Source organism: Anarrhichthys ocellatus, unplaced genomic scaffold (assembly GCF_004355925.1).
Source record: "Anarrhichthys ocellatus isolate YVR2014 unplaced genomic scaffold, GSC_Weel_1.0 scaffold4, whole genome shotgun sequence".
Classification (NCBI taxonomy): domain Eukaryota; kingdom Metazoa; phylum Chordata; class Actinopteri; order Perciformes; family Anarhichadidae; genus Anarrhichthys; species Anarrhichthys ocellatus.
The window spans coordinates 13,131,779-13,156,021 of record NW_022280034.1 but is presented as its reverse complement, the minus strand read 5'-3'; the positions used below and the strand labels follow the sequence as shown (position 1 = coordinate 13,156,021).

The following is a 24,243-nucleotide window of genomic DNA, read 5'->3' as shown; positions in this document are numbered from 1 at the left end:
AAATGTGCCCCTTAAATAATAGGTACTTTTTTTAAATATTGGGAAGTACACTAGACAATGCTGTGCTGTGCCACCAAAATATTGTTAAAAAAATAACACAAATATGGCATGAATTTCATCCTCCTGGCACGGGGTGTATCCATAAAACAAACTCCTGTTGGTAATCAGGCCTTGCCTCTTTCTCAGGTGCGGGTCTCTGTGGCTCTCCTTCTGCTGGAGGTTTCAGCAGGGTCTCCGCCTTCAGTGTGAGGAGGACCTTGCTGGTTTCTCTGCTGTTGAGGCTCAGATCCCCCCACAGGGCCTTTCATGGACTCCAACTCCTCACATGATTCAACCAGAGGGTTCAGGTCCTCTGCTTCACCCCCCTGCAGTAGTGTCTCCTCGCTGTCTCCATCCTTGTTGATAGGCGTCTGGTCTATAAGCTGTGACACGCTGGGGTCAGAAGCCCTCGTGTCCGGGTCACCTGTACCCGACTGGGCTCCACATGGAGGAGCCAGTCCTGTGAGGTCCTCTCCCTTTGAGGAGCTCTTTGGCCCCTTGAACTTCTGCCACAACATCTTCCCAGTAAGGAAACCAAAGAAGCTAGCAAATGTCACTTTGAACAGCGACCTGAACCTAGCAGAGGCCCTCATGGCTCCTCGAGCAACTTTTACTGGGGCTAGTTGAGCGATAACCGTGCTGAGTGAGGGCACCAACCTGTCCCAGAACCTCTCCTGGTGGTCCATAAACTCTCTCCTCCTCTCTACTTTATGAATGTGGTCTATGTCTCCGTGGTGCTTTTCCTCGGCGAAAGGAAAAATTTGGTGCAAATTTGAGCTAATGTAAGCTTTCAGGTAGTCTACTGCGCCCGGGTACACAGTGGCGTCAACCAGTTGCTGCTGATAAAAGTTTGTTAGTTTAATAACGTTTGTTAAGAGAGTATCAACTCAATTAAAACAGACAAACACGGAAGTAGATTTGACTGACAACCTTAAAAAAAAGAAGTAGTTTGAAAATAAAAAATACATATTTACTAACTTTATTGTATTACTACAATTCGAAATTAAATAAATTAAAATGACTTAAGATACAAATATATTTCTTTAATTTCGAAAAAAAATATATATATACTGTATATGTACTCAATTAATTATATTATATATATATAAAAAAAACAGGGTTCCAAGAAACAGAAATTCATAGAACAAAATCTATCCGTTAATTAATTAAAATATTCATTAGTAAACTATTCATTAGTTAACAATATTAGAGTACAGTGAAATGAATCCAGAGTAGTTCGGGGTTGTTCCAGCAGATGGCGGTAGAACAGTGTAGATCAATTTCAACCGACGTAAACAGAATCGACGAAAAAGAAACCGGGTGCAGCGTGACGTCACACGGTTGAGTAACCGGCGCGCGGCACGGAAGAGCGCCGTGTGTTCGCCATCGTTTCCTTGGAAATTACCAATTAGTCTTTGTGGTAAGGTTTAGTGCTTCAGTGAGAGCTTCATGACTAATACGACACGATACAATGACCGAGAGGCACGAGGATACCGTTCATGATGTCCGGACTCTCAGTCACATTCGTTTTAGTTTAACTTTCATTATGTTGCGCACTTCTACTGGCTAGGGCCGACAAGGCTAAAGAGCTAACGTCACCATGAGTGCTGTTGTCGTCAGAAAATTACCTGTACATAATGTCACGTTATCCACCGTCATCGAATACGTCATTTCCACTGTACTTCTGCTCAGTTATGTGTCGATAGAGTTACTAAAATGTGATCCTTCTCTCTTAACGCCTGACTTCTGGATGTTTCTATAGAGTCAACCATGGCCTCAGATGACATCGCTCAGCTGGCTGATGCGCTGTCCAAGACCCACGTCGGGGATGGAGAGCTGAGCTATAAAGGCTTGGGTCTGAAGCTGGACAACGCAGAATCAGGTCAGATTTCAAACGGGTCCACTTAGGGTACCCTCTACATGAGAGGGCTGGTGGATGCTTCCTCCTCAGACCTGACCACCTGTTCTCTCTGTGCTTTCAGTGGAGGATCTGGTCCGTGAGATGGAGCAGTACCCAGGTCTGAGAGCTCTGCGTCTGGAGGGGAACACGGTGGGAGTGGATGCGGCCCGGGCCATAGCCAAGGCTCTGGAGAGCAAAGACCTGCTCCAGGTACTCACTCTGGAGTTCCTCCTGTACCCCGTTTGTCGTCACTTCACTGTTTTCTTTCTGTTAAAAAGCTCTTTGTGTCTTTCAGAGATGCTATTGGAGTGACATGTTCACCGGAAGGTTGCGCTCTGAAATCCCAACAGCCCTGGTGAGAAATACAGACACTGATTTTTCTGGATTTGAGTCGCGATGACGTTTAGTAACACGCTAAGAACATGCCTGCGTCACACGTCGTCTCTCTGTGCGTTCATCAGAGGTCTCTGGGCGGTGCGTTGATGAGTGCGGGGGCCAGGCTGACCGAGTTGGACCTGAGTGACAACGCCTTTGGGCCGGATGGTGTGAAGGGAATCGAACAGCTGCTCAAGAGCCCTTCCTGCCACACTCTGCAGGAGCTGAGGCTGAACAACTGCGGCATGGGGATCGGAGGAGGAAAGGTGAGTTTGTTCGACCCGGCACCGTAAATCACTCACCCACCTCCCAATGGGACTTTCATCCTCTCCCCACACAATCTGGAAAGTTCTCCAGATTTACAATGAACCACTTTGCTGTGTGCTTTGTGTAGATCCTGGCTGAAGCTCTGATTGATGGCCACAGACAGTCGTCAGCGCACGGAGCTCCACTCAAACTGAGAGTGTTCGTCGCAGGGAGGAACCGCCTGGAGAACGAAGGAGCCAGCGCCCTGGCCAAGGCCTTTCAGGTAGAAAATAATCACCAAATGTGATAATTGGGGGAAAACACTCGGAGATAACTGATAATCAGTTAATTGTTAATAGTGATTAATCAAGCAAAATTGCCAAACATTTCCTGGTTCCAGCATCTAAATGATTTGCAGTTTTTTTTCTGTTCTGTGTCACTGTGTATTTAAAATCTTAGACGACGACTCCTCCTTTTTTTCTCCATGTAAGCTGATGGGCAGCCTGGAAGAAGTCCACATGCCCCAGAATGGTATCAACCACGCAGGCGTGATGGCGTTGGCTTCAGCCATGCGGCACAACCCGGAGCTCCGTGTCCTCAACTTCAACGACAACACCTTCACCAAGAGGGGAACGCTGGCCATGGCACAGGTGAGGCCTGTTCTCACATTCCTTATAAGTAGAGAAAAGATACGTAGCCGCGCGCTTCAGTCACACGGTTTTCTCCTGTCGGCCATGCAGGCTCTGAGGCACCTGAGGAATGTACAGGTGATCAACTTCGGAGACTGTCTGGTCCGCTCTGAAGGAGCCATCGCCCTCGCCGCCGTCCTCACAGAGGGACTGCCGATCCTCAAGGTCTGTTCACCATCAAAGTTCAGTTCTCTGTCTGCGTCTGCCTCGTCACCAGGCTGATTATACTATGTGCTCCTTGTTTTTTAGGAGCTCAATCTGTCCTTCGGGGAGATCACAGAGGCAGCAGCTCTGGTGGTTGCTCAGGCCGTCGTGGACAAACCTGACATGGAGAAAGTGGATCTGAACGGTACGCCGACTGTGGAACGGCTCCCACTCTCCGTGTAGAAGGAGCAGTTACATGATGGTTCTGATGGCAGTCAAAATAAGAATAAGTCGATGATACACCAGAAAGTTACTCTTTTATGCGACTCTTACAGGTAACAGTTTGGGGGAGGAGGGCTGTGAGGCTTTGAGGGAAGCGATGGAAAACATGGACAAAGGAGGCATGCTGGCATCACTCAGGTAACACACACACACACGCGCACGCGTACGTTTGTGTGACGTTAAGTGATCCAGGGAATCTCTTTCCGAAGCTATTGTCCAGTTCCTTCAGTACAAAAACCAAAACACAACTTATCTCTGATCAGCTTGTTAATCGAAAAACAAATGTTATTTTGACTTCACTGTAGTGATGATGAGGGAGAACCTGATGAAGAAGAAGATGACGATGATGATGATGATGATGATGATGCCAGTGACTGCAGTGAAGACGATGAAGAGGACAGTGACATTGTGAAGGAAAATGGAATAACAAGAAGAGACGACAGTCCTGCAAAACCTCAGAGCCCAGTAAGATGACACGAGATCCACGCTGCATATTGTTCATTTCTGAACTGATGATGATGTTGTTGTTTATCGTGACTTTGTGTCCACCCTCAGGCAGAGATCATGTCTTTCCTCAGCTGCCCCTCAGCAGAGAGGCTCCTTCAGCTGGGAGAGATGAGGACGAGCCTCCAACAACAGGTAGGAATCTAAAAATAAATATCACTCTCCTTTTTGGCTGTTTAGTCTGCTAGGCTAGGTGTACAAACACAGAACGGATATAATCTGCCCCTTTCCTCACCAGGTGGATGCATCCGACCCACACAAGGCCGCTGAAGTCCTCCTGAAAATCGCTTCTTTGTACAGCGAGGAACCAGAGACCAAGACGGCTGTCCTCGAAACTATCGGTGAATAAGACGCCGCTTCTTATGAAGTGTTCCACTAGTGGTTGAAATATAACGTTGCTGATGGATCTCGCACCCTTTACGTACCCCTGCCGTCTCATTTAATGACCTGCATCGCTGTGTCTCACAGATGCCGTGTTGAGGAAGCTCCTCTCTGGCTCAGCTTTCCAGTCGTACTGCTTCCTCTCCTCGCTGCTGGTCATGATGGGACTCCTCAAGGTATGATGATGATGCTCCCCCCCCCCCCCCCCAAATCCCATCTCTCCAAAGAATCTGAAAACAGAACTTATGGGACTCAAATCTCATGACAGTTCTGCACATCAAAGCTACAACAAGGAACTTTGTGTTTCCAAGCACCAGATTCCCTTCAGAGAACTCATCACAATTTGATATGAAATACTATTATTGATAGAAAAATCAGTTAATTTAGGTTTTTACTTTTCTGTTGTGTGTTTCAGGGAGAGGGGAAGATGAAAAAGGTGTCGCTGGTCCCAGGTCAGCTGCTGTGTTTGGAGCACGCCATCCAGCAGGACTACTTCTCTCAGCACCACGCCTCGCTGCTTCACACCTTCATGTCCAAGTAGGATCCTTTACATCTACACATTTACCCATCAGTCAAATCTGAACAAACGTAGTGAAGAACCGTTTGTAACCTGTTTAAAAACCTGTTTTGTCTTTTGTGAATCTTCAGGAACAGTGGCGCGCTGGAGTCCTGCAGCAGTGCCAGTGAGAGGCTGAGCTCCACGCTGGAGAAGAAGTGCCACGACCAGCACTGATAACCCACCGACACACACACACACACACACACACACACACACACACACACACACACACACACGTACACTGTACTGACTTTGCCGTCTTCACTAACACAACCAACAGGGATCTTTACACTTGAAGAAGGGACTCAGACAGACACTTAATTCATCACCATTCCTGATTTGTATATTTTATGAAGGCAAAAACCGTGCAGAATGTCTTAGTTTTTATTTTTTCTACTAATGCTTGTGACTTATATTTTTATAGAAAATAAAGATAGAAATAATACCCAAAAGGTAACGTTTGGGTTAGTGTGTAAAGATGGAACTGATTGTAAGCTGGAGTGGAGCTAACACACAGGAACGTCAGGCTGGCACCTTTAGTATCGTCACTGTTTACAACAGAACATCTTCAGACAGGGTCCCTACACCGCTGAGGGAAATGTCCGGGTTTACAGGTTATTACAAGTTATTTCCAGGTCGTGATGAATTTAGAAGTTCTACTGTAAATTTGGTAAAAGCATGGCAGATATTCAGAGTGAGTAAAATCACAGCTAGAGATGTTCTGTATTTTTAGATACTTTATTTGTTGCTGTGAACACGCCTTTATGGAGTGCTGAGACAGAAATAGGAAGGCCAGTTATTCATGTCAATCATACTGAACAGAAAAACTACAATCTATTCATCCAAATAAATTAGTGAAAAATTAAGGGCTGACTTTATTGTTCCGTTCCACTGATAGGTGGTTTTCTTCAACAAACTTTTTAGTACAGCCTGTTCGATGGCAATCATCACACCGCTGCTCCTCAGCTCCAGTCGAGTCAGGGCGCTGCTGTGTGCATCGGACTGTGAGCAGGAATGGGCTGCATGCAGGAGAGCACCGCACGCTCGCCCATCAGCCTGAACACACAGCGTGTGTGTGTGTGTGTGTGTGTGTGTGTCACTGTGTCACCATGCACTGAGCTGACACTGCAGAGCTCAGGGGACCAGAATCACTTAAAGCTGATGTTTCTTTTCTCTTTTTTTGCGATCCATAATCAGTCTTATTGAAAATAAGTGGTCTTTTATATGACTTGAAGTTCAGCTGCTGGTTTTACCTCTTATAGCGTTTACGTGTTGGTGATATGGTGGAGCATTTAAGAGAAAAAGACGCTTTTATGGCCTTTAACATGGTTAACTTTAGACCGTGTGGACTGATTTTATATTGTTTATTTACCTGATATGGTGGTAATGTGTACTGAAAGCCCTGTCACAAATATAACTAATCAAACAAACCTTGACTGTGTATATCTTTGTATTTCTTTTTTTTTTTTAATGTAGAATAAAAGAGCTTCCACCTTCAGAGAGGATGAAACAGGAGCTGCGAGTTAAAATGTCTAGATACCTTTTATCATTTTGACGCGAACTATCCCTTTAACAGGCTCAGCGGAGCGTTGCGCGGACTCCAGAGGTGGGAGGTAAAAGGTGTGCGGGGGGGGTGAATGAAGGGATAAACGGAGTTTGTTTTGGATGGGGGACAGCCGGGGGAAGGGAGCAGAGACCGTGAGAGAGTCAGCGGCCAGTAGACGACCAACAGCTGGACGGAACTTCGACCAAAGCACGGTGAGTCCGCGTAAAAATGATTCCTATACTTACTGTAAATAATCAGATATTTGGATTTCAATCACCCGAGGAACACTTGGACACAGACAATTTGGAATGAAAGTTCTATACCCAAATTGTTAAATTATCCAATCGTGGACAAGCTGGTTTTATTTTGCGCATTTTAGCCTCAAAATAAATAAATATTTTTAAATTTTATCAGACTGAATACTTCATGTTTTGTAATGTATTAATTGCAGGAATTACAAAAATAAATGCAAAGCTGGTATTTTTTTCCAGATTAGATAATATTGCAGGTTTTTGTCATTTAAAATGACTGAATTAAACCGACATTACGCACAGAATAACATCAATATAATGTGGGGAAATGGGAAAAAAAAAAAGTTAGGTAATTTCTGGTAAAAGCATTTAGAGGCGACGGAGAGCAGTTTTTACTCACCGTCTCAGGGTTTTTTTTTCAAGGGGAAACGCATTTTGGCACAACACCGGCGGCGAAAGACACTGTGCGTCTTTGTGCGCAACCGGCGCGGCAGCTCCTCTGCGGTCTGGGCTGTTGATCCCCGGGGGGACGCGGACAAACAGTTCGGCCGGGAAAAATTCCTCCGTCTCTAGTTTCTTGGCCCCTCTCTGCTACGGGGGTCTTAGGAACAAAGCGTGGTATGCTGCTAAAATATCACAAAAGCCTACAGTGCAGTCTGCTGATTTCCATGCAAACTCGAAGTTGACTTCACATGTACATTAAAAATGAACTGTAACCGTATCTCTGTGCTGTAATTTACACAGTCCTCCCCGTCAGGTCCATCTCTGACGGGATTTGGCACAGCAGTTTTTTGACGGAAAGGTTTCAGCATGGCACCATTTCACCGTGCCAATATTTTGAGACCTCACATTTCAGAGTGTGGAGCTGTGGAGCTTTTCATGTCCATTCCTGCGGATCAAGACTGTTGATCCGACATGGGAATGTGGTTTTAAGGCATTCCAGTGAGGACTGGGGCAGTCGAATCTGAGCAAAATAAATCTAATCCCCAAAAGTACAGAATGGTGGAGATATTGTTCATTGAACTGAGCATCAGTACACACACCTTTCCCTGATATGGAGTTTTTCAGGCTGTGGTAAATGTATAAAATACTCGTGATTGTATCTAAGCTTGACATCCTCTTGACATATATTTTACATGCATGAGTAAAAAGTCTTCCTGCTGTTAACAAGTACTCAGATCCTGCAGTAAAAGTACCAATACATACTCAATAGCACATTCCTGTTTAAGATTGTACTTAAGTATTATCAGGTAAACTGTACTCAAAGTAATTAAAGTAAAACTACCCATTCTGCAGAAAAATGTACTTTGTAACAATGTATTATTATAAAGGGTGTTATTAGATTGTTTTTACTGTTGCATTAATGTGTATGGAGCATTTTACTTTTAGTTTTCTACATTCGACACAGTTACTGTTGCTTGTTTAGTCGAGTGGTTCCATCCTTGAGGTCGGGCCCCCTTTCCAAGCATCGCCGGATAAATGTGAGGAGTTGGAGACAAGAGAAAGCAAAGTTCTGTTCCCAAAACCTGTATTGATTTTTTTTGGACATTGGAGTGGAAATGTCTCTTTGACGGAACAACTCTTGATATCTGAAACTGGACAAGTGGCCCCAACCAGACACTGCTTTTTTGAGGGGTCACAAGCTAACAAGGTTACATTGTATTTTTGAAGGTTATTGTTTTTTTAATGCAAAATATGTATCTATCTAACCATTAAATAAAGGTTTCCCTTCAAAATATTTTAAAGGGAAATAGTAATGGAGCAGAAGTATAAAGTAGCATGAACTGGAAATAACTAGCAAGTACTTTACTTTTACTTAACTTGAGCAAATGTATTAGGTTTGTTTCCAATTAACTATGCAAAACAGTGGCTCTGAGCCAGAGAAGGTCTGTGGTCCTGGTCCACCCGCCTAATTTACTAATTTATATGGAACAAAATTAAATAATTAGGTTCAATTGATATTTACAGGCCAGCAGGTTGTGAAGGTCTAGCAGCAGGTTTCTATACATTGATCATTAGATCATTTGATGCTGAAACAGTTCATTTCAAAGAAACTATGCAGGGTCAGCAATGTGCAGAGAGAAGAAGAGTGAACGCTGTTGATTCAGTGTTCCCTCCGTAGATACTGCCATGGCCAAAAAAGTGAACTGTGAGGTAAGTGGTGGATCTGTTAGGGTATCTGCATCTAAAAAGTCAAAATGGCAGCCAGTTGCTGGTGACTTGTCACTGGCCAAGAGGAGCCTCCGTAAAGACCCCATGCAATAGTGTGAATGAAGTAAAAGCTGTTATTTTCCCACTCAGATGTTCTCCCAGCTCTGTCCCGACACCCTCTGGGTCCTGCTGCTCCTCTGCATCCCCGCGGCACTCACGGGAAAATGTCCACATCAGTGCGTCTGTGACCAGATCCAGCTCACTGTGACCTGCGTCAACAGGAACCTGACCCAAGTTCCTCCTGATGTTGAGGAGGTCTCTTACTCGCACACGCATTGCGACATTTCTACAGCAAGTTTAGTTCCGATCTGGTTCTGTCTAACGTGGGACCCCCCTTTCTTCACAGATCACGGTGAAATTAGACCTTCGAGGCAACGACATCCAGGAGCTTCCCACCGGGGCTTTCAAACACACTCCCTACCTGACTCACCTGTCGCTGCAGCGCTGCAACATCCGCAGGGTGAAGGAGGGTGCTTTCCGCGCCCTCGGTCGCCTGGTCTTCCTCAACCTGGCCAACAACAACGTTGACATCCTCTACCAGGTCTCACAGTTGTCACAACTGTCATTTATTCCATCATTTCTTTTAGTTTGTTGGGTTCTTTTTTTAAATTCTGGATTGCCCCTCTTTATTATAACAAACTTTAACCCCACCACACCCACAAGCTTTTACAGTTCAGCCATGCTGAACTTTTTGTCTTCCTTCGTGCTTTGCGAGCCCAGGAGTCGTTCGACGGCCTGTCCTCGCTGAAGCAGCTCATGATCGACCGCAACCGCGTGGAAGAGATCCAGCCCGGAGCTTTCTCTCAGCTCGGCTTCCTCAACCTTCTATCTCTGACGCACAACCAGCTGGTCTACATCCCCAACATGGCCTTCCAGGTAGCAAAACTACCTCAAAACGGCAAACTGAAAAGGTGGTTTGAGGACATGTGGAAATGTCTCCTGTTGTTGGAGTGTCACTTTTTAAAAAAGCCAACATTTTCTCCCTCCAGGGCTTGCAGAACATCAAATGGCTTCGTCTTAGCCACAACTCTCTGAACTACCTGGACACCGAGGCCTTCGCCAGTCTGTTCACGCTCACGCGTCTCAGTCTGGACCACAACGAGCTGCAGTTCTTCCCCACTGAGACCATGACCAGGTAGGCTGCCTGGCATGGTGACACTAGCCAATGGCCTCTGTGATCTGCCACAGAGCTACACATTCTCTAATGAGGAATGCTGAATATCTACTGAAGGGCAAAAAGACATAGGTTAACATCACAGTTGCTTTGTTTCTTGGAAAGAAAATAGATCCGATCGCTCTAATATAGTAACATTCGATTGGACTAATAAAGCTAAAATTTCCATCCTAATTTTCCACACTTCTCCGCCTCGCTATCCAGACTGCCAGAGTTGACTCGCCTCGATATGAGCTACAACCCAATGACTTACCTTGGAGAAGAGGTTGTGTCCATGGCCAAACTGACCCACCTCTTCCTGGACCACATGTCCCTGCAGGACATGGCCAACACGGCTGTATCGAAATCCCCCAGCCTCATCCACCTGGACATCAGCTACAACCAGCTGCGTGTCATCCAGCCCTTCTCTGAAGGTTCGCCCAAGCTGGCACGCCTCAACCTGGCTGGGAACCCCATCTACTGCAACTGCTACCTGCGTCCACTCAGGTACAGCGGACCATTGTGGATTTCAAAATGATGGCTGACTCACTAGGCCTCAGATGCTTTGAGTTCGTCAACCAAAAGGTCCTGATCCTCTTTCTTTTCCTTCACCTCACTACAGGGAGTGGTCGATCTGGAGCAAGGTAAAGCTGATGGGGACATGTGGAGGACCGGCCCATATGTCAGGAGAGAACCTGGAGGCCGTTCACCCTCCCGAGCTGCGCTGCCAGAGCCAGGAGGCCATGTTGAAGGCCGAGTATGAGGATGCAAACAGGATCACGCCGCCACCCATGCCAGAGCCAGAGAACAAGGTCAAGTGTCCTGCCAACTGCGTCTGCGAGGTGAGCGGGCTGTATGACGTTTTGTGATTTAAGTCTTGTGGCTGCATAGCATTTTTAAATCTTTAGCTTATAGCTTCCTGGCTTTAGCTTCATATGTAGCCTATAGACATGAGAGTGGTATTGATTTTCTCATCCAACTCTTGGTAGAAGAGTGAGTTCTGTAAGCGCATTTCTTAAAATGACTATTCCTTTAAATCACTGAAACATTTTCTGCCAAAACACACATCTGTAGCTGTTGAAAACTTGTGTCTGTGCCCCCTCCCCCTCTCCCCATCACCTCCCTGTCTTCAGGCCGAGACGCATCACTCCTCGTGTGAGAACCGCGCTCACACCAAAGTTCCTCGGGGTTTCTCTCCCAACACGCGTCTCCTCGACCTGCGCGGCAACCACTTCCACTACATGCCCAGCAACAGCTTCCCCGGCGTTGCCCAGGTCGTGTCCCTCCATTTGCAGCGCTGTAAGATCAGGGAGGTGGAGGGCGGGGCTTTCAGTGGAATGAAGGGACTGATCTACCTGTACCTGTCGGAGAATGACCTCACTAACCTCAGCCCTGACGCCTTTAAAGGTATTTACAATGCAAAATTAAATTAGATTAGAGTCGTCTCGCAATACTCAAGTTCAATTTCTATAATCTAAATCTGCAGGCCTCCCTCAGCTGACTTACCTCCACCTGGAGAAGAACCACTTCACCGGTTTCCCCAAAGGAGCCTTCAAACTTGTTCCCAGCCTGCTGGCGCTTCACCTGGAGAACAACTCCATCCCCAAGCTGGAGCCGGACGTCTTGACCGGAGCCGAGGGCCTCAGGGCCCTCTACCTCTCCGGGAACGCCATCGTTCACGTGTCACCCAGGGCCCTGGACCAGGCCGGTGACCTCGATACGCTCCACCTGGGAGGAAACAGGCTGAAGGAGGTGCCCACAGAAGCGCTCAGCAAGGCGGAAAACCTCAGAGACCTGAGGCTGTCTGGGAACTCAATTCGCTGGGTGGGGCCGAATGCTTTTCGACCGCTGGGGAGTTCACTGAAGGAGCTGTATCTGGATAACATGGGACTGGAGAAGGCGAGTGGGCTCTTGATGTGCTGCTACACTTTACAACAGCAGCCTTCCTCTTCTTTTTTTCTCTAACCTGCACATTTATTCCAGCCTTAGAATCAGCAACAAATTAATTCCCAGAATTTATTGAACAATTGACTGACCTGATCTCTCTTACTCCAGATGTCACAGACCTCCCTGGCAGGTCTGGGTGCAGGGTTGAGGAGCCTCTTCCTGGAAGGCAACCAGCTGGAGGAGGTGCCCAACCTTCACCCTCTCACTTCTTTGGAGGTCATCAACCTGGCCGACAACCCTCTGATGTGTGACTGCCCTCTGCTGCCACTACGCATGTAAGAGGATTGAATGGGGTTTGAACAGGAGTCTTTAAAGCCTGCAACGTTTTACAAGGGATGATTCTTTATGTATAGTCTACCCAATGAATAAATAAAAAACGGCATAGTTGCAGCTATGCCTGTGTCATATTTTAGCTTCTAGTACCAGTAGTTGAGATGGATTTTTTAGTGTTTGGGCATTTTTAATAAAATCATTTGAGTTTACCTCTTCATCTAGGTGGATTGAAAAAGTCAACCTGAAGGTGCGAGCCACCTGTGCCAATCCCCCTGAGCTGCGTGGTCGCAGGGTCAAGGACGTCCACGTCTTCAAGGCCTGTCCCGGGGGAGAGAGCCTCCCCGCCCCCCCCGCCGTCACCCCGAAGCCCGCCAAGGCGCCCAAGGCAACCAAACCCAAACCGATGCACCTCAACAGCCTTCGGAAGGTCAAAATGCTCAAAGCCAAATCCAAACTTCGCAAAAGTCTGAACACAAAACCGCCTGTAGCCAAGAAAACCACCAAGAGACGCAGCACGGCCTGAACCTGTCTTTTATGCTGATGTTTTGATAAACCCATGGATTCAACTCTCTGAAACAGTGACCTGCTGAGGCTGTTTCACATCTCCTGACAGACCGCTTTCCATCAGCGAGTTTATATTTTTTCGGTGCATTTCAGATTAATGGTGTTTTTTTTAATCAAAGCAACCTATTCTGAGCACTTTTTGTCTTCCTATTCACAGCAGTAGATCAACATCACCAGCTCATCCAGCTGTTTCATTAGCTTTAGTTACTTGCTCTAAAATGATGCAGCCTTTGGCTTTATGCTAGTTATCCTTAACCACTACACCACAACTGCAGAATGTACTGATTTAGAAACTTTGCAACAACATTCAAATCAGCAAGTTGAGATTTTTTATTTTTTTTAATCAGTGACTTCATATTTACAAAAAAAAAAAAAAAAAAGACATCTGGATATAAAACAGGAAAAAATAAAACATTACAACAAACATTTGTCTGCTATGCCAACCCAGAATTCATATTTACAGGTTTGATGTGAGAATAGACATGTTCAGCTCAGCTAAAGCAAAATAAGTCGAAGTGTAGTGGAACTTGTCAACATAGAGAACGAGGTAGTGCCATAACTGGCTAAGCTGGTCCTTGTGAACTACATGCAGTCATGATTTCAAGGTATATTAAGTATTTAAAGTTATGACTCATAAACCCAAACCCCGTTTCCAATATTTGTGGTCAGTGAATCTTCATCAATAGCTATTCAATGGATCTACAGTGTAGAATAATTACTTCCTCTATACAGTACTTTTCACTGGTAGTGGCAGAGTCCGCCATTCCTGCTCTGGATTCAAACAGCCTATTTAAACCCAAGATTCACAGGAAACATGTGCATGTTGCCTGTGCATCTTAAGGACCATAACTGTATCCCTTTTTTATTTGCTCTAAATATTCCAGCCTGCTTTTGTCTCTCATTTAGTTATTTTCTTTGTTGTTTTTTTCCACAATGATCTCATCTTACTCCATCACAGCCAGCCCAATTCTCTTCACTTGTCCACCTTTCCTGCAGTTGTCGTCTTCATTCTTTCAGCAGACATACTCTTCCCATGTCTCCATGCCAGCAGCCTCTCCTGTTGTGTCCTGCTCTGTGTTGCTCTCTGAAACTTCCTCCATGGCACTGTCTTCTCCTTGGCTCGGCTTGTTTTCGCTCTGCTCCATGTTGCTGTCACCACTAAAGCTCTCTTCGAACGATTCACACTCTTCACTTCTTTCTACTGCCGGTTCACTTGGCTTCATCTTTGCATGCGCCAGGTTTTCTCTGCTGCTCTGCTCTGGGGACTGATGTAGTCTCGACTTACTCTGCTCCCCTCTCGCCTCCTCAATGATTATACCAAGAGGGGCTTGTTGAGGGTTGTCTGGAGGTTCAATGGGGGTCTCCATCTCCACCTCCTCCACTTTCACCTGCACTGCAAAGACTACGGAGACAGAATTATGTCACCAAATTACCAAAACTGTCTCAGAAAAATGAGAATAAGTGAGCATCATGTCGTACAAGTCTGTCCACTTACTTTCCTGCTCCTCTGGCTCAGTCTTGGGCTGGATGACAGGCTCTTTTGGAGGAAGAATGTGGTCTTCTAGCACAGGAGGACCATCAGTGCCACTGACCTCAGGCTGCTGACCAACATCATCTTTACCTTGGTCCTGAGAGAGCCTCTTCTTTGCATATTTCTTTTCTATTGAAAACAAAAGCAGATGAATGTTATGTAGTTATATAACTATCAGATGTAAGAAAATACTAAATGTGAATCTATTTTCTGTGGCAAGACACAGGACTCCATGTACATTTCCGAGTCAAAACTTACTCCTTTTCCCATACGCTAGGGCCTTGTACTTCTTGGTCTGTGCCGTCTGGTTTTCCAAATCAACTGGAAAACAGAATAAAAACACTCGTCACTTTTATACAGGGTCAAAATCATCCACACAGCGCCAACCACCAGTCACTCAAACTGGAGGGTTTTTCTGCCTCATTTGGTCTTTGATTCCACCGCCTCATGTAAACATTACCTCTACAACACAGAATGGGGGGGGGTATTGTTATGTTATTGAATGGGGCTTTTACCGAGTCCTGGAGGAGGCTGGAGCTGGTAGCGCATGAGGTCGCACCAGCCAACGGGGTAGATGTCCGGGGACTGGTGGTCGACCCACTGGTCAAACTCATCCTCCCAGCCGTCGAAGTGGATAAGCAGCAGGCGGCCCACGTAGCGCTTCACGGTGGCCACACACACCAGGCGCGGCTCCATCAAGTCCACCGCCTCCAGCTTCATGTTGGGGGAGAAGCTGTGACCCGGGTAGTCCTGAAGAAATAGACAAACTGTAGTTTTCTTTGTGGATCAAATACAACCTTCTGACTCAGGCAAACAAAACTGTGGATGTGATCACATTAATATGTTGCTAAACAGAGAGCGCAAAATGCTGCACAAGGTTTGGACTTCCTGTCTTACGGCGTTAAACAGTCGTGCCGGTGCAGCTTTAGCGTTGGTCTCCTTCAGGTATTTGTCCCAGGTGAAGGTCTGAGAGTCATAGCCTGCCAAGACACAGAGAAACCAGGACGTAGCTTCATTAACAGTGTACTGCTTGAGTTTTTACCCCTGCTTAAATAGACGACACCTTTCTAGAAACAGGATGATGAAGCAAAGACTGAATGGAGAGGCATGCTCATATTTACCTTGAGGTACCGTGAGAGGGATGTTGTTCTTTTTACAGAAGTCTACAGGAAGGATGGCATGAGACGAGGCGTGGTAACAAAACCAATCAGAGCCCTTGTTTGACGCGGTGCCATCGATACCCACCATCAGGTAGCCATCGAACAGCACCTGGGAGGAGTGGAGGGCGGCAGAGACACATAAGAAAGACAGACAAACGCAACACACAAAACCAAACCAAGCAAAGAACAGCAGTCTTACCTTGTGCACAGTGGAGACACAGATGCTTCCCAGGTTGAGAGGGTCAATCGCCTCCAGCTTCACTCCTTCCTCAAAGAAACCTCCTTCCATGTAAACGAACCTGGGCTGCAGATCACACAGGGCTCGTCAAGAGTTGTGCTGAAGCAGCGCCATGTAGAGTGTGACTTGTGAGTGCAGATCATTGTCACATCAACGATGGCCAAAAATACAAAATCATTCATTCAAATAATGATTTGTGATTATGAAATGAGATCGAAATAGAGTCGAGTGGTTTTTATGACTTATTGTATTAGAAATAAGTCATAAAAACCACTTACTCTTCTTACTTATATTAACATATTCTGTTAAAGCTACACTGTTATCCAGTGTTGAATTACCTTCAAGGTTTCTATGGACGGACATTTTGGTAATAAATAATCCAATGCCGCTTTTGCGTCTACTTTTGCTTTTTGAATTCATTTGATTAATTACTTCTCGAGCGATGACATTCTCCTTACCTTCTTAAAGAGCAGGAATGAGCTATCGCAGTTACCTTTCCAAACGCTGGACGCAGCTTCCACACTGGTTGCTATCATTAAAAAAAGAAGCATTTGTTATTTATTTTTATTGCCATGTAAACACACATCTTAAAGTTGAAAAGGTGAATTCAAGACAAGCGTGAAATGTGGGTGTCTGGTTTGTACCACTCTCTTTCCCCATATTTCCATTTATTTTGTTTCTATTGCGACATATTCACGCATGTTGCTGTTGTTCTTCTACTTATCTCGTCTTCTGTGTTTCTGTCTATATCGCGTGCTGTCAAAAAACCAAATCTGTGACCTACCAGGTCCTTTAATGGCATGACCCACTTTTCTGGACCAGCCTATTGGGTGCAAGAGAGGACTCCACATGTGGCACCAGAAATCAGAGAGCGTATTTTTGGTGGCGTCACTTTGGTCTTCGCACACCAGCCGCAGGCGGCCGCCGGTAATGGATTCTACGGTGGCCAGGCGGGTCCGACTCACATGCTTGGGGTCCACCACCTCCACACGCATACCCGCTTTGAAAGAGTTCCTCATGTTCTCTGCCAACTACGGAGAGGACAGACCGAGGTGAATTCATTCAGTGGAATTAAAACACAATGGTGTTTGAATTCATGACACTCTTCACAGGTACAAGACAGATGGGTTACCATTCATGAGTCAAATGATTCAGCATTCAGTTTTACCTTCAGGTAGAAGTCAACAGGTAGAGTGTGAGCCCCCACAAGCTTTAACATCAGGTAGTCTTTCCAATCTGGGATGTTCTGCTTCACATCTATGGACACACAGTTTGTCAAAGTGGAACATATGCTATTGCTAAATCCTGATTTTAATAAATCACTCTGTTTTTTTTCTCTTTCTATTTCCTTGAGTGTGAACCCTCACCTTGTGGTGGCACCAGCAGTTTGCTCGTCATGGCGCACCATCCAATCGGGTTCACCTCCCCCGATACGAGGCTGCACCAAAAGTCTCGGCTGCTGTCGTGTTCAAAGCCTTCGTATCTCAACAGGGCTTTGTATCCTGGAGATACGGGACGGAAGGACATTAAACAGGCCGAACCATTAATTGCGACCAACATGCAGTTTTGAGTTTGGTGAGGTACGTGAATGTTTCGCTCCCGGCCAGCATGACCTAAGGGGGACACTGTTGGTTTGTCATTGTCGTGGCGTGTTAGATGCTGTAGATTAGCGGAATAGTGTGAAACCATTGGCAGGAATGTGTATCGCTTCACACGTATGCGCGCACATGCACATAAGAGATCAAGAAAGTGGGGACCCACTCAGGGAAAAACAGATCCACAGCGCTAACTAGGGGTAAAAACTCCGTGGAGAAGCTTTAAGATCGGTAACAAATATGAAACTAATTGCAACAAAGGCACAAATTCATAATCATAAAACAGATCATTCCATGGTAGAAAGGCCTGTCAAAATAAAGACCGTCAGACAGATGGACACACCTGCAATCTGGATGACAGTAGCAATCCAGTAGACTTTACTCGGCAGCACTGCGTTTGTGTTCAGGACCTCCACCTTTATCCCCTGAGTGACGTCATCCCACTGGGCACACAGCGGAGCCTGCAGGTGGGAGGTCAGATGTTCGCTTACAGATCATCAGTGTGAGGACTTTTACACTTTCATACATTCCCCGGGAATCTCAAGTTATTCTCAAGACTGCTCAGAGTTTACTTCTTTTTTGCAACGTATTCTCTTCTTTATATGTTGGACTGGGTTTTTTCATGCCGTTTGAAATGCTGTTTGAATACAAGTCTAAGTTTTTACATAAGTACAGAGGCAAATCCCAGAAACATTTTTTTTTTCTAATTACACTTCACAGATGGGACTCACATGTCTGAAGCAGGACACTGATGCAGCCAGAGAGGTTTCCTTCTCCAGGTAGGCGCCCCATTCAAAAACTGCAGGCGGCGCTACAGAATAGAGACGACAGAGGAATCACACTGCCGAAGTCAGATTGTGTGTAAACGTACTGTATGCAGCTTCTAATATTCCCGAACAAGCACCAAATACCGGTGAAGTTGGTCTTTGCAGGATAAATCAATGTTCATTCACAAACTCGTTTGGCCCGGTTCAGACCGTGTATCTTGTCGAGTAAACACTTGACTTCAGAATGTGTCTCAAATGTAGATACTCCTTGAAATCTGACTTTGTACTGCAATGAAGTCATTTTGATTCCTTGTGTGTGTGTTCAGTGGCCTCACCATTCTGTACTGTCGAGGCTGGAGGGGGTTTGTTCACTTTGTTCAGCACGGTGGCTTTTTTTGAGGGAGGCCTTCCCTGAAGAGAGAAGCACAGAGGAGGATTGAGCAAAGTGGTCTCATCGTCCTCAATTTTTGTGGCCATATTTAGTCATATGATTGATTTCAAGCTGTTGACATGTACTGCAATGGAGTAGAATGTTGAGTCAGATCCAATGACTGCTGTCAAAGGTGAACATTTTTGAAAAAAAGAGTTTTCACAAATTCTGGTTATATTTCCCGATAAGCAAAGAGAACACCGGCAATCAAACAAGTTGGTTCTGCATTGACAGGTGAACAGCAAGATTTTGAAAGTGAAAATGAGGACTACTAGTAGCTTTAAAATGCCAAAATCAATCAAAAATAAAACTTCACACAGAAAGAAAGACCTGGAAACATTTTCTCCCTTTATTGCAGAATAAATAAAATAACATCCAAGAATATTAGAAATGTGTACAATCATCTATTTCCAGCCTGAAAATGCAAGAGACATATAAAACACACACAACAAATTACTTCTACAGTTACAATGAGAAGGTTTGGCATTGGGCTGCAACTAAGAATGGTTTTCATTATCAATTAATCTGCCAATGATCTTCTCAACACATCAATTTACTGTTTGGTCAGAAAATAGCAAATGTAAAAAATTAGCAATTTTTCCAGAACCAAAGTTGATGTTTCAAATTGCTCCACAACAGCAGCTTTACTTTACTGTCAAAAAAATCCACATTCAAGAAGTCAAGAACCAGTGAATGTTGTCAATTTTGCTTAAAAATAATTGACTTTAATCGGCCATATTTAGTTTCCAGCTCTTAGTTTTTCTACAATTATTGTCAACAAAATGATCTTAGAAACAAAATGTTTATTTAATAAATTCAAAGTTCAGATAAATAATTAAATGAGAAAAAAACAAATCAGGTTATTTTATATTATTATTTTTTATTACTTTTTATATTAATTACATTCTAAAATTGAAGGAATTCTGCTTTTAAGTTCATCATCGGTTGCTTTGCAGGTCTTGTCCCGTCTTTGCGTTTCAGGAGAATAGAACGCATGGCCACGCGGTTTTACACACTAATCATCATACCTACCTGTTGATGCAGGTAAGTGACGCCTACGGATGAGTTCCCTGTCTCAGAGGTGTGCGCGTGTCCGGTGTGTCCGGCGGCCTTGAGGAGCCGGGCCCGGCGGGTCGGCTGATCCAGGGTGTCGTAGCGGGCGTCCGGCCCAAAGTGCTTCTTACTAACTTGGTGGAGAACGTGGAGCGGAGTGTTTACAGCCATGTTGAGAGCAAACAGCCCTCGGGTCAGTGTCTCTGGGTCGCCGAGTGGAAACCGATGACAGACGAGGTTCCGACGTTTGTAGTTCCACCACGCATCGACGCAAAAACGTGTGCACCATTGAAGCCGCTCTATTGCAACGTGAACAGAGTCAGACAGCCTCTCAGGCCGGGGCAGTGACTTCAAACCCAGCGCGCGCCGTTTCTTTTTCTTCTCCTTTTTTCTCTCCAATGGGGACAGGGGTTGTTTCTGCGGAATACTGCCACCATGTGTTCGTAACTATGAGTTAATATAAGTACATATAAATATACAAAAAATAAATGAATACATTTGGTATACCGAACGTCTCTCGGTGTACTTCCGAAGATATTTGTTATCTCAGGTTGAATTTTGTGTTTTGAAAAGAATGTCCATTCGATGGATTGCTGCAGCCATAGAAACACAGAGTCTTGGATTTCAATGCCTCTCTCAGTGAAACATCACATGGCTTCAACTACAGCTTTTCTTTGTCAACTTATCTTTGGCTGTTGTACTGACACAACATTAAACTTTGCAGAAATCACCTTTGGCTTTGGGAAATTGTGCCATTTTTTGGTATTTTTGTGACATTTAAGATTAGTTGAGTAATTGAGATTACATGTAAAAAATAATTATGAGTTACAGACTGTAGTAAATATATGACCCTGTCAGAAATAATGGAATAAGATGACTTTTCTAAACATAAAGCTACTTAAAAAGAAACAAAACTGGATGTTAAGAACTTCAACAAAGGGGGGCTTTGAGCAGCACACACTAACCTTTACCAAACCTTTAATTTTCAAGTCTGAACAAATCACACCAAAACAATCTGGGTAGAAATAGTAGCAGGATGTTTTTAGCTGAGAGTCCTCTTTAACGACTAAGGAAGCAACAGCAATCACAAAAACCACAAAAACATGGTTTCATCCTGATGCTTCTCAGTACCAAAACAAGAAGTAGCACACCACATTTTCTCAAAGTGTTGACAATCTGCATTTCACAATGTACTCATTTAATCTCTGCACTCAAGCAAGATACGCTCTGCTGATGTTGACTGCATGTTAAACTCCAGTCTCCGATTTTCATTTAACCAAGCTGTCTGCGTAGCAGCAGCTTAGAGGTGACGATGCACTCAGCTGCGTTATCACTCGTGGCCCCTACCGGCCAAGGGCCGGCTAAGAGTAGTGAGTGAGGAGTCAGCAGGCGGCCAATGGCGGTATGAAACAGGCAATAACATGTGTTTTGAGTAAGTGTGAAGCACCGCAACCACCAGAGGTCCTCGAGCATGCAGCCATAACTGGCCTAGCCACGGACAGAGACAGAGGCGCACAGTCACACATGTGAGCGTTCGCATGATTCTACTGGCAGCGATCATAATAAAGCTGTGGGTAGCTGCAAACAAGTACAAAGTTTTGCTATTTGGTGAAAAATAAAGCTCTGCTTCAAAACTAAAAGATGTTGTTACCTGCAGTCGTGCCAGTATGGAGGACTTCTTGGAGTTCGATGAATAGGAGCGTGAACAGGAAATACTGCAGAAACGCTTGGTCTTTGAAAAGAAGGTGCTCGTAGTGCCGGTGGTGCCACACATCTCACAAACCACTGTAAAGATAAATAAATACATGCATTTTGTATAGAACATCATCAAATCTTATCAACAGTCCATTGAGCATAAACAGGTCAGATTTTTATTCATTTAAGTGTTTTGTGGAGAACGTTTATCGCTCCTTTTGACTCTCTTTAAGATCATTCAAATGAACAGAAAATTGACATTCTCTCTCTCAACTCTTGTTCTCTCTTGCTCCTCACTTGCACCTCACCTGGTCGTTCTTTATTTTTTTCCCCCCGCTTCATCCCTTCTCCTCCCGTCAGATGTTCTTTGTCACCTCGTCCATCAGTATCATCAAACTGTGTGGACGCCACTTCATTATTTTCTGCCTGTGAAGAGGAAAAAACAAGAGTGGTAAATAGATTGTGTTAATGTTACTTTAAATAACAAATGCAAACAACAAAAGAGGCGTGTTTAAAGCTCTCAGAACGACAGACACTCACTCTCTCTGCAGTGAACCAAGGTAATAACTACTCACACTTGTGGTACGCTCTCTTGGTTCAGCAGTGATGCCTCGACGCTGGATAGCAGGCAGGCAGTTACTGCAGCCCACTCCGTTGCAGGAGACACAGTGCGGACGGACGAACACAGTAGGAACAGCTCCCATCTTCAGAGTCAGAGCTGCTGTGGCTGGTCGGGGCTCAAAGTACTCCTTGCCAAAATGCTCGCTGCAGAGGTGAGAGTTAGGCATGGCGACCCACTGGGTGCGAGTGCGCTGGACCTGCTTCTCCCATTTGCGAAACTCCTCAGGGTCCTTGGGGAATCGAAACAGCCTCACCCCATCTTCAGCAGTTTTGCCGCACCCGTAAGCCACACAGTGGTACGGCATCCTGTGTTCTGCTCACGAGTGGACCACCAACACCTCAGAGTACAAAGCAGGATCTACAACCGATGCATCCTTTCTTCTTTTCAGCTGTAGGGTGTTGTTCTCTGAGCTCTGCAGAGGACAGTGATGATTGTGTGTTACAATTAGCAGACAATTTTCTAAATCTACCACCAAATAACACACTAAATGCTAGTCACAAGGAGCAGACACAGGCGGAGCTGTATGACAGTTTAGATCTCTATGCTGGTTCGTGCTCTAATATTGCTTGGTCTTACACGCTGCATTAAGTGATACAGTAACTCCTGCTGAAATGATTGGTGAATAAAGCCTCTGTCTGGCTGTTATATCTACATTAGAAAGTCTTTAAATGCTCTACATTTCCTCATCTGTTAATATTGTCTGTCATAAACAATATGAAAATTGTGTTTGATTGTTTATATCGAACTAATTGGTTAAGAATTACAGTCTGACAACCAAAATATGTACATTGAAACGTTACTTTCTTTCAAGGCAAACTTCTACAAATGAGAACTTGGAAACATTTGATGAATAAGTGCACACAAAGTAACGTTATTACTACGCGTAGCATGCAAAATGAATGATGCTGTCAAACTCACTGTTTTGAACAAATCGTTGCAGCCAACAGGTTTATAAACAAGCTGATCAAAACACAAACAAGACTAGCTCACATGCTACATGCAAGCTAACTGCTAATAGTGCTAATAGCACGTTTGTGCTAATATGAAACACTTGTTATCACTTTAAGTGGCTACTTACATATATACTAATAATCTATGCCCTAATTGAAATGTTTAATATGACTGCAAAACTATTGGGTATAAGTTGTTAAGTTTTATCTTTCCTTGGTAACGGTAGGTGGGCTCTTTCGTTAGCTCCACCTGTATCGTGGTCGCCTAACTTAGACGTCATCGTCATCTTACTTCTGGCGCAAGGAGAAAGCATTATGGGAGATGAGGTTTTAGCAGATTTGGAAGGGAACACTAAATTCTTCTACTCTCAAATAAACCGTGGTGGAAATTAACTATGAACATTTACGAAAGCACTGTACTGAAGAACAATGTTGTACTTTCAGTATTTTCTTCACATGCCACCCTCTACTTCCATCTGCTACATCTCAGAGAAATGTTGTAGGATACTTAATGCACTACATTTTCTGACAGCTAGTTATTTTCAGAGCTTCAAGTAAAACGGGCCACTACTCCCTTTATTCACATGTTGACATGTGTATCAGCCGGTATCAGCAATCTTTGCTATTTATTCATATGTATGTATTATTTATTTAAGCATGTTATACTGTATCAGTTGTGATTTTACTGTTTTATTAATATAGTTGGGTTATGCATGCAGACCTATAGTACTCCAATAATATTCCTGCTGAAAAATGATAGGGTTATGGTGGTTTCCTGTGTTATTAGTAGCCTATAGTATCACTATGTGATGTATTATAGGAATGTCTACAGCCTGGAATCAACACCTGACAGCCAGACATGGTGTGAGCTGATCATTCAGGTTTTATGAGCTGTGTCCCAGTCAGGATGCTTCAACATTTTAGATTATGCAGCAGGATAAAGAGATACATTCTGAATTTCTACAATGAATAAAAGATACTAGAAGATATTGGGTTTGGGGGGGTCCTCTCCCAATAAAAAATTTTTTTTTTTGACTTAAAACTTAAAATTTTACATAATTTTGGACCATTATTATTATTATTATTATAGAACACACCCCAAAAGCTTAACGACAGTTGAATAATTAATTTTTCTATT

At 44.5% G+C, this 24,243-nt stretch overlaps 3 protein-coding genes across 8 annotated transcripts; 2 read left to right on the top strand and 1 right to left on the bottom strand.

Annotated features, from left to right (window-relative positions):
- Positions 1-297: 297 nt before the first annotated feature.
- On the top strand, positions 298-6,555 carry rangap1b (Ran GTPase activating protein 1b). Of its 4 annotated transcripts, none has more exons than XM_031843691.1 (16): positions 298-564; positions 1,802-1,921; positions 2,022-2,149; positions 2,235-2,294; positions 2,401-2,580; positions 2,709-2,843; positions 3,052-3,210; positions 3,301-3,414; positions 3,499-3,598; positions 3,729-3,813; positions 3,981-4,140; positions 4,231-4,314; positions 4,418-4,520; positions 4,648-4,736; positions 4,976-5,097; positions 5,209-6,555. In XM_031843691.1, the coding sequence occupies exons 2-16, from the start codon at positions 1,810-1,812 to the stop codon at positions 5,291-5,293; spliced, it is 1,716 nt and encodes a 571-aa protein (XP_031699551.1). In that variant the 5' UTR covers positions 298-564; positions 1,802-1,809; the 3' UTR covers positions 5,294-6,555. The 4 variants fall into 4 exon arrangements, with proteins under 4 accessions (XP_031699551.1, XP_031699549.1, XP_031699552.1 ...); XM_031843689.1 differs by lacking the exon at positions 298-564 and adding an exon at positions 1,382-1,459; XM_031843692.1 differs by lacking the exons at positions 298-564; positions 5,209-6,555 and adding an exon at positions 1,382-1,459 and having other exon boundaries at positions 4,976-5,101.
- A 239-nt stretch (positions 6,556-6,794) lies between these two features.
- On the top strand, positions 6,795-13,519 carry chadlb (chondroadherin-like b). The gene is made up of 11 exons (XM_031843688.1): positions 6,795-6,877; positions 9,218-9,382; positions 9,474-9,668; positions 9,848-10,003; positions 10,117-10,262; positions 10,506-10,787; positions 10,903-11,122; positions 11,414-11,687; positions 11,767-12,179; positions 12,336-12,502; positions 12,723-13,519. Exons 2-11 carry the CDS (start codon positions 9,218-9,220, stop codon positions 13,021-13,023), a joined length of 2,319 nt encoding a protein of 772 aa, XP_031699548.1. The 5' UTR covers positions 6,795-6,877; the 3' UTR covers positions 13,024-13,519.
- l3mbtl2 (L3MBTL histone methyl-lysine binding protein 2) lies at positions 13,347-23,350 on the bottom strand. Of its 3 annotated transcripts, none has more exons than XM_031843685.1 (18): positions 23,074-23,350; positions 22,109-22,567; positions 21,842-21,959; positions 21,490-21,623; positions 18,691-18,766; positions 18,320-18,399; positions 17,932-18,049; positions 17,361-17,495; positions 17,162-17,250; positions 16,778-17,024; positions 16,452-16,522; positions 15,955-16,059; positions 15,717-15,864; positions 15,493-15,575; positions 15,111-15,345; positions 14,854-14,916; positions 14,560-14,724; positions 13,347-14,466 (listed from the first exon to the last, which is right to left on the bottom strand). In XM_031843685.1, exons 2-18 carry the CDS (start codon positions 22,457-22,459, stop codon positions 14,078-14,080), a joined length of 2,607 nt encoding a protein of 868 aa, XP_031699545.1. In that variant the 5' UTR covers positions 22,460-22,567; positions 23,074-23,350; the 3' UTR covers positions 13,347-14,077. The 3 variants fall into 3 exon arrangements, with proteins under 3 accessions (XP_031699545.1, XP_031699546.1, XP_031699547.1); XM_031843686.1 differs by having other exon boundaries at positions 23,234-23,350; XM_031843687.1 differs by lacking the exons at positions 21,490-21,623; positions 21,842-21,959; positions 22,109-22,567; positions 23,074-23,350 and adding an exon at positions 19,818-21,171.
- Between the last annotated feature and the right edge of the window lie 893 nt (positions 23,351-24,243).

Bases quoted from the DNA above. Each gene is read 5' to 3' on its own strand.
- rangap1b (XM_031843691.1), top strand. From the start codon at position 1,810: ATGGCCTCAGATGACATCGCTCAGCTGGCTGATGCGCTGTCCAAGACC. The intron at 3,415-3,498 runs GTCTGTTCACCA...CTTGTTTTTTAG, and splicing joins AGGGACTGCCGATCCTCAAG to GAGCTCAATCTGTCCTTCGG. The intron at 4,521-4,647 runs GTGAATAAGACG...TGTGTCTCACAG, and splicing joins GGCTGTCCTCGAAACTATCG to ATGCCGTGTTGAGGAAGCTC.
- chadlb (XM_031843688.1), top strand. From the start codon at position 9,218: ATGTTCTCCCAGCTCTGTCCCGACACCCTCTGGGTCCTGCTGCTCCTC. The intron at 11,123-11,413 runs GTGAGCGGGCTG...CCCTGTCTTCAG, and splicing joins CTGCCAACTGCGTCTGCGAG to GCCGAGACGCATCACTCCTC. The intron at 12,503-12,722 runs GTAAGAGGATTG...CTCTTCATCTAG, and splicing joins CCTCTGCTGCCACTACGCAT to GTGGATTGAAAAAGTCAACC.
- l3mbtl2 (XM_031843685.1), bottom strand. From the start codon at position 22,459: ATGCCGTACCACTGTGTGGCTTACGGGTGCGGCAAAACTGCTGAAGAT. The intron at 18,400-18,690 runs GTGAGGCCACTG...TCTATTCTGTAG, and splicing joins AGCCTCGACAGTACAGAATG to CGCCGCCTGCAGTTTTTGAA. The intron at 15,346-15,492 runs GTAAGACAGGAA...CTATTTCTTCAG, and splicing joins CGGCACGACTGTTTAACGCC to GACTACCCGGGTCACAGCTT.